The sequence below is a fragment of the Schistocerca serialis genome, chromosome 8, assembly GCF_023864345.2.
Source record: "Schistocerca serialis cubense isolate TAMUIC-IGC-003099 chromosome 8, iqSchSeri2.2, whole genome shotgun sequence".
NCBI lineage: Eukaryota > Metazoa > Arthropoda > Insecta > Orthoptera > Acrididae > Schistocerca > Schistocerca serialis.
This window is the reverse complement of record NC_064645.1, coordinates 598,567,218-598,579,574: the sequence shown is the minus strand read 5'-3', so window position 1 is coordinate 598,579,574 and position 12,357 is coordinate 598,567,218. Positions and strand designations below refer to the sequence as shown.

The 12,357-nt window shown below is 36.4% G+C and overlaps 1 protein-coding gene across 1 annotated transcript; it reads right to left on the bottom strand.

The window, feature by feature from the left end:
* Window positions 1–3,035: 3,035 nt before the first annotated feature.
* On the bottom strand, window positions 3,036–9,051 carry LOC126417150 (uncharacterized). Its single transcript, XM_050085047.1, has 2 exons — window positions 8,716–9,051; window positions 3,036–3,119 (listed from the first exon to the last, which is right to left on the bottom strand). Exons 1-2 carry the CDS (start codon window positions 9,049–9,051, stop codon window positions 3,036–3,038), a joined length of 420 nt encoding a protein of 139 aa, XP_049941004.1.
* Between the last annotated feature and the right edge of the window lie 3,306 nt (window positions 9,052–12,357).

The following is a 12,357-nucleotide window of genomic DNA, read 5'->3' as shown; positions in this document are numbered from 1 at the left end:
TGATTGATGGTCCACTGTGTGTGAGCAAGAGGAGATTGTTGGGGTTACAAGGCAGGTTAGGCATATGGACTAGCAGTTATCGAAGCTGGAAATATTATGACAGCAAAGGAATGTGACAGCTTATGGTTTCTTTTGGAAGAAAGGGTGACATTTGAGATAGAGAGTTTTTTGTGCTCAGGCCATTTTGCGATGGGAGGAGAGGAGAGGATGATCCATGGGTTAAGCAGAATTTCATGACAGAATATGGGACTGCATTTTGGTTGTGGATAGGAATTATGTTCTAATTTTTGTAGATCTATTGAGCTATGGTCTGTAGCATCCTGATGTAACAACTTGCTCACAAAGAAGAGCCCTTCTGAAACACCCAGATCCTCAACCTATCACCTTATTCAAATTTGTTAGTGACAACCTTGGGTGTGGACTGAGGGTCGAGACACATTCATTTAGAACATCAGTACTTTCTTCACAATCAATTTAACTTGTTCATTTCATGTACAGCGAACCATAGTTCTAAATATGACATGCAGCTGACTGATGACTCTATGAAATCCTCTGCCCATACCAAAATTACCAATCCTAAATCAACAATTCTTCCTCTTCAGACCAAAATGTATCTTCCCAGCAGCTTTACCGTCTATACATATCACGTATTCATTGTTCATATGAGGTGTGGCTATAAAATAACAGGAATATTGCTATAAAACATTTTATTTTAAAGACATAGGTATTTAATTATTGTCACCCTCAATATGCTCCCCTCCTCTATCCCTGCAGAGCTCTGTGCAAATTTTCCATTGATTGAAACAGTGCTGGAAGTCTTTCTCTGTGAGGTCCTTGATAACGTGTATCACTTTTTCTTTCACTGCTTCAGTGGACTGAAATCTTGCTCCTTTTACTGCAAATTTGACCTTGTGGAATATTTAAAAGCCACCTGATGCTAGACCAGCTGAATAAGGTGGGTGACCTAACACTGGGACACTGAACTTCACTCGAAACCCCTTAACAGACAATGTATATTGTATGAGGCAGTGCACTGTCTTAATGCAGAACTCATGAGTTATTCTTCCGCAATTCAGGTTGTTTTTTTCTTATTTTGTTGCACAGAGTTGTGCAAGACCCTTAAAGTAATAATGTAGATTGACAGTTTGACCTTCAGTATTTTAACAGTTTGACCTTCAGTAATCCAGTGAAGATACACAATTCTGAGAATACTGAATAAACAATCATCATCACTTTGAATCTTGGTTTGCTCATTTGAGCTTTTTTTGCTCTCCTTGAAGTTGGACCCTTCCAGTGGATAATATGGCATTTAGTTTCAGGATTGTAAGTGAAAACCAAGATTCAAGCTTTCGCAACAAACTGTTGCCTCATCAGGAAAGAGGCAACAGTTTGTTGCGAAAGCTTGAATTTTGTGTGTATGTTTGTGTTTGTTTGTGTGTCTATCGACGTGCCAGCGCTTTCGTTTGGTAAGTCACATCATCTTTGTTTTTAGGTATATTTAATATGTAACAATGACAGTAATTGTTTAAAATCATATAAGTAGAGGCGATTTGTATGCCGCCAGAGGTCAGTCTGAGGTCAGTCTTACATTAGTCGTGAGACAGTGTTAAGTCAATTTTACACATGTAGTTTGCCACTGAACATCTAGTGTGCGAAATAAAACTCTTTGTGAACGAGAAATACTAGAACTTATTTCAACCATTGCATGATTCCTGTGTGGCGATGCAGTAACATAAAGATGAACCTACGGCAGCATTAAGAAGCAGCATGCTGGATTACACAAGATAGGTATTATTTATTTGGTGAAGGACATTCGTAATATGACATGGTATAATGTTTTTTCTTGTGTTAAGCAAAGATACACATCCCAAACTTCACCATGCAAAAACATTTTCACCACATTATATTACAACGTGGTGAAAGGAGCTGAGATGTGTATAAAACTGCATCGTATGCTGATGGTTATTAAGTTGCAGGTGAAATAATTATTTACAATATACTGTGCCATATACCAGTATTGGTATGTGAATGGAAACAGGGACCTGTATGGAAAAGTGGATGTGTGAGTCAATGGAACAGCCAGCAGCATGCATTGTCAGATGAGTACCAAAATATTATTTTGAAACAAGGACCTGTATGGAAAAAGTGGATTTGTAAGTCAATGGAACAGCCAGCAGCATGGATTGTCAGATGAGTACCAAGATATTATTTATGTAACAGAGAAGTGAAACAGTGAACTGTTAGGAAGTGAAACTGCATGCTGAAGTCAGACAAAAATAATTGCGTATGACATACTGTGCTTTGAAAATATTATAGGAAAGATAGTTTTTGGAAGTGTTTATTTTTTATCATCTCATCAAGTTGTGCAATATTATCAAAACGAGTAGTAGCAATATATTTTCTGTACATGACCAAGATGGAATCACACCAAGATCGAGTTGGGAGCTGCATGTATTGACACCGAATCTAAACACTCAAAGCCACGAGAACCCATCAGGTAGTTTAATTTCATCTTTCCATGGATTACAGTAATCAGAAGAAATACTAGAAAAATTTTCTAAGTTGCTAGATAGTAAACTGTCAGAGCAAAATAAAAAATTAGAGAGGACACTGAAAATAACTTTAGAAAAGTAGACAATATTTTCGTAAAAAAGGACTATAAACTAGAAGCAATTAGGGAAGATGTTAATAAGGCAAATAGACAAATAAACAGTGTAAATGAAAGAGTGGACAATGTAGAATCTGAAGTGGATTGTTTGAAGAACTTTGTTGTTACTGAATTACAGCTAGTTAACAAATGTGTTTACGTAGTTGATGAACAAGTAAAGAGAACAGAAAACATTGTCATTGACGAACTCAACAGATGAAAATCAGAGTTGCATAACATGCAAACTTATATTGAAACTGAAAATAATTTCATTGACAAGAAACTAAAACTAAATTCTCTACTTGTTTCAGATCAAATTTCTTCAGTAAACAGCAAAGTGAATGAAGTATCAAATAATCTTCAAACAGTGAACTCTTAAGTTGTAAATCTAGAGACTAATTTGTTTAGTAATATATATAGTGGTAATAGCATGTTTCAAAACAATTGCAATAACGTTATTATGAAAATTTTTCTGAGTGATTTTAATAATAATAATAATAAATTAATGTCTACAAATTTCAAAAAACCTCCTAAGAAACAGAAAACATGGAAATCACCAAACACAAGTATTGGAGAGTTCCAGATAGATCACATAGCCATCACGCACTACAATCAAAAAGAAATAACGAATGTGAGAGTTCGGAAAGGGGCAAACATTGTAACTGACCACTACTTATCGACAATCAAATTAAATTTCATACCACAAAGAAAGAAACAAATACAAAACAGGAAAACTCAAAAGATAGACGCAAACATCCTGAAAGAGAAAAGAGAAGAATTCTGTCAAAACATAGTTATATGTTTGGATAAATGGGAAGATATAAAAGAAGGAATGATAAGATCTGCTCAAGAAGTCGCAAAAATGAAAAAGAGAAAGAAACACGAATGGTGGGATGAGACATGTGAGGAAGCAATAGAACAAAGGATGAAGGCATGGAAGAAATGGCACTCAACCAAAAGTTCAAACAGCAAAGATCTTCTACAGCAAAACTCATTAGATCAGTAAAAAGACTATTTGAAAGGAACCAACTTACACAAATGGATAAAGATTTTAAGAGAAACAATAACAGATCCTTTTACAGCACATTCAGACAGAAACTACAAAAATACGTAGCACCAAATCTGTGTTTTAAAGATACCAGTGGAAAACTGGCAATGAATAATGAAGAAAATGGTGAAATATTAGCAAAATATTTTGAACAACTCCTCAACTGTCAGGAACCTATTGAAAAATTACCAGCCAACACCCCAAACACAGTAAACAATAAGTCTGAACCCCCATGCCTCATAGAAATCAGAGAAATCATTAAAAACCTTAAGAACAATAAAGTACCAGGGGAAGACATGATAATTGCAGAAATGTGGAAAAGTGTGGATAATACAACTCAAGAAAAACTGCTGGGAATAATCAATGAGATTTGGAGAACGGAACGTATACCGGAAGAATGGAAAACTGCATTAATCCACCCCATCTTCAAGAAAGGGGATAAAACCGATGCAAATAACTACAGAGGGATATCTTTACTTCCGGTAACGTATAAAATTCTATCTAAGGCCCTACAAAACAGATTGGAGAAACAACTTGATCAAGAAATTGGTGAATACCAAGCAGGCTTTAGGAAGGGAAGATCTTGTGTGGAGCAAATTTTAAACTTGAAGTTAATTATTAAATATAGACGATTAAGAGGAAAAGACATCTTTATCACGTTTGTTGACTTCAAGAAGGCGTACGACTCCGTTGACAGAACAACCTTGGTTAACATCCTTAGTGAGTTTGGAGCAGACAAGAAAACAGTCGCAATCGTCAAAGAAACTCTTACGGATACCTATGCAAAAGTAAAGTTCCGTGGTGAGGTATCCAGACCATTCAAAATCAGAACAGGATTAAGACAAGGAGATGGGTTGTCACCTACCCTATTCAACTGCGTGTTAGAAAAAGTTATTAGAGAGTGGAGGAAGAAAACGACTGAATAAGGAATACAAAAAATCAGATTAGGAAGAATAAAGGATGGATTAGAAGTAGATTGCCTCGCTTTTGCTGATGACTTAGCGATTCTGGCAGGAAGTTTGAAGAAGCAGTCAAACAGATCAATATTCTGAATGAAACAGCAGAAAAAGCAGGACTGAAAATCTCCTTTGAAAAGACAGAGTACCTAACCAATGTAAAAGAGGCACCGAACAATATGATTACAAAGTATGGCCAGATAAAGAAGGTTTCTAAGTTCAAATATTTAGGGGAAATCATCCAGCCCAATGCTTCAGATAAAGAAGGAAATAAAACAAGAACAAGAAAAATGGAAATGACATTCCAGCTAACAAAGAATGTGTACAACAAGAAGTCAGTATCAATTAACGCAAAAATAAGGCACTACAACACTGTGATTAAGCCAGAGTGTCTGTATGCATCTGAATGTTTAGCAATGAACACTAGCAAGGAAATGGAAGCTATAGCAAAAAAGGAGCGAAAAATCATTAGAAGAGTACTTGGGCCGAGGTTTGAGAATGGGACTTGGAAGCTTAGAAGTAATAGAGAAGTGTATGACAAAATTGAGAAAGTGGGAGATACTATGAGGAAGAGAAGAGTAAGCTTTTACGCCCATTTGAAAAGAATGAATGATGAAAGGCTGACAAAGAAAATATTCATGTTTTTTGACAAAAACCCCAGAACCCAAATTACCTGGTTCAAAGAAGTCAAAGCAGACTTAGAGGAGATGGGTATAGGAGAAGATGATATAACCAACAGAGACTTAATGAGAGACAAAATTCAACATTTTGAAGGATTTGAAGTGAAGAAGAGAAGAACTGGAGGAACAGTGTGGACAGAAGACCGAAGGGAGCAGCACAGAGAGAGGATGAAGACATATTGGCAGAAGAGAAAAGAGGAGGAGCGCAATAGGAGAAATGTACATTGAAAAATAGTTGTTTAACGCGGTCCCTAGACGGCCAAAATCGGAGAAAGAAGAAAGAATAATAATAATAATAATAATATTTATTCAACATCGAATAATCAAATACAATCCCAAAAAATAATACAGTTTCAGGACATCATACAGATTATTCTTCTGAATACCTCAGTTTATAAATTACAAACTAAAGATTTGTTTGTATTAATAAATTTTACATTTTGATGGATTTTACATTTGGTAGTATACAATCACAATATTACAAATATTGTTTTTATCAACATAATATTAGTTGTAGGTTACTTAAAACTATGAGATTGACATACCGTACTTATGAAGCACTTTTCATACAGATATAATACTCGTCTAGGGAATAAAAAGGGTTTTCAATTAGAATTATTTTTAGCTGAGCTTTTAATTTGTTAGTAGGAAGGATTGTGAGACTTTTTGGTAGGGCATTGGCTAGCTTCAGCCCAGCATGAAGTGCATTTTTTTCATGTAGAGCTGTAGGGAAGCAGCATACTCACGCCGTATAAAATTCACATCAGTCTTTCCATTGTGTGCCAGCCTAGTCCGCTGTAACTAGCTCTGACGTCATGAATGTTGTGCAATACTTTAAAAATCAAGTAAACAACCTGAAACGTTTCTAGCGTGTCAGGAGTAATACTAAATCAATATGTGTTGAATATCAGTTCAATAACTTTAACCATTTTCGAAATTTGGACATTTTTCTGTAAAAATCATTGGTGCAACAGAAAAGAGCTAGAAACTTAAAAATTTATATTTAGAGTCCTTTCGCATAATAATTTAGTAGAAACAGTATTCTGGATCTCACAAATTAAAATTTTAGTTGAAATTCATGATTTCCTGGTTTTTGTCTTAGAAATTAAGGAAGCAAGATAGATTAAGTAGGCGAATAAATAAGGCTAGGATGTTTAAATTTAAGTAGAAGGGAGATCCGCTATAATCATAAAGATGTGAGAAGTTTCAATTGAATAACTATAAAACTATAGCGATAGCGTATCTCCAAAGGGTAAGTTCAGAGCTCGTCTACTGCGTGTAGTGTAATTAAATTAATTCTCTCGCCCAAAATATTTGACTTAGCCACGTCAGACTTTAATTATGATTACTTACCTGTGTGCTGATTGCACATTTAAATTGAGAGCTTCATCGGCCATCAGCAAAGGAAGCAATGATTTATTCAATAACTTAAAGTGGTGCATTACTAGCCCAGCGGCTAGTCGGGAGAGCGGATTTGATCAGGCGTTCCCTTAGCCGTCCACACCGCGGCTTTATATATAAGAATGCTGCACGAAAGAAAAAGGCCCCAGTTCTCTCCAGACGCTGATTAGTGCACCACCTGTGCTGGGAGTCGCATCGCGTCAGTATCATTGCTATAAACAGCCTCGGATGCCGTAATAAGTTACTCGGGATACGTGTAACCATGAAATCATTTTCGAGTGAAGTGTTAATTCTGGAATGACTTTAATGATCTATCTTCAGTTTGCGTATGTCGTATTTTCACGTGCCGCCGCGGGACAGACATTCTACCATTATTTAGTGTGGCGTTTGATGAACATTATCATCAAATTATGACGAGCATTCACTTAAACATTTAATTTGAACAGTTATAGTTGCATCAGCGCATTAGACTCTGAACTGCTCTGATAGTTGGATTGTGTGGATTCTTTTTTGGTCTGTGACTTTCAGAATATAGTGAACAATTTTAGAGAGTCGTTTTTGATTATGAATCCCAGACATTCTCCTAATTCCTCAGAGCTATAAGCTGTAGCTATAAGTGTATTTCTCAGATGGAGTGGGCACTAGGAATTCTAATTACAGGCTTCACGTTTTGCTAATCACTTTCTGGTTGCCAATATTGTAGTTAGGGAGCCAGTGTTGAGAATGGCAAAAGAATGCATAAATAATAGGAACATTTATGAACCAAATAATTCCACCCGCCACCCCACATATGGTTAATCGGCCGGGAAATGCATCTTTTCTACATTACATTCTACATTTTCAATATAACAACAATAAATTCCACCAGCCGCCCCAAAAATGGTGCATCGGCTGGGAAATGCATCTTTTTTACATTACAAACCAAACAATATATATATAAACAATTAAATTCCACCAGCCGCCCCACAGAGCTGTTCTGTGGCTATTTACATGGTATCTGAACTTTTGCCTTATATTGTACTGGTGCAGATCACAGTTTAAATTTGGATTTATTGTTTTCACAAGCAATATAACTTTCAATATGTATACACCTATAATGGTAAGCACACCTAATTTTGGGAACAGATTCCGACATGATTCTCGAGGTTTGGCACCACAAATAATTCTGATAACCTTTTTCTGTAGTTTTAATAATGTACTTAGGTTGGCTTGAGTTGTTGCACCCCGTATTTCTAGAGCATAGTTTAAGTTTGATGAGAATAGGGCATGATAAGCAGTTTTTAGTACACACATGTCCTTACAATATTTGCTAATCATATTTATAGCAAACACATTCTTCGACAGCTTACATGCTAAGGAATCAATATGCATGTTCCATTTGAGGCTGTCCTGGATTGTAATTCCCAAGAACTTTGTCCATTTTTCCTTTTTTACAATGTCATTTCCTATGGATAATTTCATGTCAAATTCTATTTGTTTCCTTGTGTTAAATTACATCACTGCAGTCTTTGAAGCACTTACATTTCGGTGGCTTTCATTAAAATACTTGACAACTTCATTAGTTACACTGTTGCCCAATACCTCCAGACTCTCATAGTCTTTGTGTTTACACACTATTGATGTGTCATCTGCATACAATATTTTTGTACAGTTAGGAGAACAATACTGTATATCATTAACATAAATCAAGAAAAGAAGGGGTCCCAAGACAGAACCTTGAGGCAGTCCATGTTTGATATCAGTAATTTTAGATTTGTAAGACCCACTGTTTGTTTTAAGCAAGACAAATTGTTTTCTATTGCTCATATACAATTTTATTAGCTCATAGCCAGTTCCTCTGATACCCAGGTTCCACAGCTTGTCAAGTAATATGGTGATGTTTGCACAATCAAAAGCTTTTTCTAGATCAAGAAACACTCCAGATACATACTCCTTGTTCTCTAAGGCCTTTATTATTTTGTCTATTAGTTGTGCTGCTGCTACTGATGTTGACTTGTTTTTCATAAAGCCATTCTGATTTTCAAATATTAAATTGTGTTGACTCAGGAATGTCATTAGTTGAGTATAAATAACTTTCTCAACTACCTTAGAAAATGCTGGTAAGATTGAGATGGGGTGGTAGTTTTCAGTTTTAGATTTATCACCTTTCTTGTAAATCGGGGTTACTTGTGCTGTCTTTAGACTATCTGGGAAACAACCTGATGCAATTACATCATTTACTGCTGTGGCCATGGCATCAGATATGTTGTCTATGCATCTTTTCGGTGTACTGATAGACAATCCATCATAGCCTGCTGATTTTGTATTTTTTAATGACATTACTATAGCTAACACTTGGTTTAAGAATCATGATAGAAGTTTGTATACATGGAAGAACCCTGGAGATACTAAAAGGTATCAGATAGATTATATAATGGTAAGACAGAGATTTAGGAACCAGGTTTTAAATTGTAAGACATTTCCAGGGGCAGATGTGGACTCTGACCACAATCTATTGGTTATGACCTGTAGATTAAAACTGAAGAAACTGCAAAAAGGTGGGAATTTAAGGAGATGGGACATGGATAAACTGAAAGAACCAGAGGTTGTACAGAGTTTCAGGGAGAGCATAAGGGAACAATTGAAAGGAATGGGGGAAAGAAATACAGTAGAAGAAGAATGGGTAGCTCTGAGGGATGAAGTAGTCAAGGCAGCAGATGATCAAGTAGGTAAAAAGAAGAGGGTTAGAAATCCTTGGGTAACAGAAGAAATATTGAATTTAATTGATGAAAGGAGAAAATGTAAAAATGCAGTAAATGAAGCAGGCAAAAAGGAATACAAACGTCTCAAAAATGAGATCGACAGGAAGTGCAAAATGGCTAAGCAGGGATGGCTAGAGGACAAATGTAAGGATGTAGAGGCTTCTCTCACTAGGGGTAAGATAGATACTGCCTACAGGAAAATTAAAGAGACCTTTGGAGATGAGAGAACCACATGTATGAACATCAAGAGCTCAGATGGAAACCCAGTTTTAAGCAAAGAAGGGAAAGCAGAAAGGTGGAAGGAGTATATAGAGGGTCTATACAAGGGTGATGCACTTGAGGACAATATTATGGAAATGGAAGAGGATGTAGATGAAGATGAAATGGGAGATACGATACTGCGTGAAGAGTTTGACAGAGCACTGAAGGACCTGAGTCGAAACAAGGCCCCTGGAGTAGACAACATTCCATTGGAACTACTGACGGCCTTGGGAGAGCCAGTCCTGACAAAACTCTACCATCTGGTGAGCAAGATGTATGAAACAGGTAAAATACCCTCAGACTTCAAGAAGAATATAATAATTCCAATCCCAAAGAAAGCAGGTGTTGACAGATGTGAAAATTACCGAACAATCAGTTTAATAAGCCACAGCTGCAAAGTACTAACACAAATTATTTACAGACGAGTGGAAAAACTAGTAGAAGCTGACCTCGGGGAAGATCAGTTTGGATTCCGTAGAAATACTGGAACACGTGAGGCAATACTGACCTTACGACTTATCTTAGAAGAAAGATTAAGGAAAGGCAAACCTACGTTTCTAGCATTTATAGACTTAGAGAAAGCTTTTGACAATGTTGACTGGAATACTCTCTTTCAAATTCTAAAGGTGGCAGGGGTAAAATACAGGGAGCGAAAGGCTATTTACAACTTGTACAGAAACCAGATGGCAGTTATAAGAGTTGAGGGACATGAAAGGGAAGCAGTGGTTGGGAAGGGAGTAAGACAGGGTTGTAGCCTCTCCCCGATGTTATTCAATCTCTATATTGAGCAAGCAGTAAAGGAAACAAAAGAAAAATTTGGAGTATGTATTAAAATCCATGGAGAAGAAATAAAAACTTTGAGGTTCGCCGATGACATTGTAATTCTGTCTGAGACAGCAAAGGACTTGGAAGAGCAGTTGAACGGAATGGATGGTGTCTTGAAGGGAGGATATAAGATGAACATCAACAAAAGCAAAACGAGGATAATGGAATGTAGTCAAGTCGGGTGATGCTGAGGGTATTAGATTAGGAAATGAGACACTTAAAGTAGTAAAGGAGTTTTGCTATTTGGGGAGCAAAATAACTGATGATGGTCGAAGTAGAGAGGATATAAAATGTAGACTGGCAATGGCAAGGAAAGCGTTTCTGAAGAAGAGAAATTTGTTAACATCGAGTATAGATTTAAGTGTCGGGAAGTTATTTCTGAAAGTATTTGTATGGAGTGTAGCCATGTATGGAAGTGAAACATGGACGGTAAATAGTTTGGACAAGAAGAGAATAGAAGCTTTTGAAATGTGGTGCTACAGAAGAATGCTGAAGATTAGATGGGTAGATCACATAACTAATGAGGAAGTATTGAATAGGATTGGGGAGAAGAGAAGTTTGTGGCACAACTTGACCAGAAGAAGGGATCGGTTGGTAGGACATGTTCTGAGGCATCAAGGGATCACCAGTTTAGTATTTGAGGGCAGCGTGGAGGGTAAAAATCATAGGGGGAGACCAAGAGATGAATACACTAAGCAGATTCAGAAGGATGTAGGTTGCAGTAGGTACTGGGAGATGAAGAAGCTTGCACAGGATAGAGTAGCGTGGAGAGCTGCATCAAACCAGTCTCAGGACTGAAGACCACAACAACAACAATGACATTACTATGTTTTTGACTTCCTTGTTATTGGTTGGGGCCAAGTATATGCTTTGTTTGATTGGAATGCCACTATATCTGTGCTGAAGATTCTTAAAATGGTCATTGACAGATTTTCCAACAGAAGAAAAGTACTCATTAAAAACATTTGCAATCTGACATTGACATTTCATGATATGCCCTTTATGGTTTATAGTAAAATCACTTGTTGATCTGTCCTTACAATCCCTAAAGCTATTTATTACTTTCCAAACAGCTGAACCTGTGTTAGTAGAGTTTCTTAACATTGTGGCTACATATTTACTTTTAGTTTCTAGCAGAAGATCTTTATAGTAATCCTGATAGTTCTTAAATTCTACCTTTAGTCTATTATTATTGTTATTATTTATCATTGCATATTGGAAAAGTCTAAGTTTCTGTCTTACTTCATGATTTATCCAGTTATTTTTTTATCTTTTTGCTGTCATTTACTGTAAAGGTCATTTCTGGACATGAGACATTGAAGCAGTAATAAAAATCTGATGAAAAATCACTGAAAGTAATGCTGTTTTTTTCACCCCATTGTAAGCTTTTCAGCAAACTCTTGAAATGTTTAACATTGTCATCATTGGTGATTATTTTTGTCACATATTGTTTCTCTTTTCTATTGACATGAAGATTTTCACCTTCTATCAATACCTGTACTGCATGGTGGTCAGAAATGGCAAGCTTCAGAACTGATGCACTGCATGTAAAGTGGGACATGTTAGTTATAATGTTGTCAATGCATGATTTTACACTATTGACCTCTCTAGTGGTCTCGTTTATCAGAAGTGTTAAGTTAAATTGAGCTAGTATTAGCATTAGTTTTTTAGATACAGAGTCATGGACAGCAAGTCAATGTTTATATCTCCAGTTAGTATTATGTTAAGCCAGCCATTTTTTTTGCAGTGTTTACTCTCAATGTCAACAAGCAGGTCATTAAGAACATCAAAGAAACTA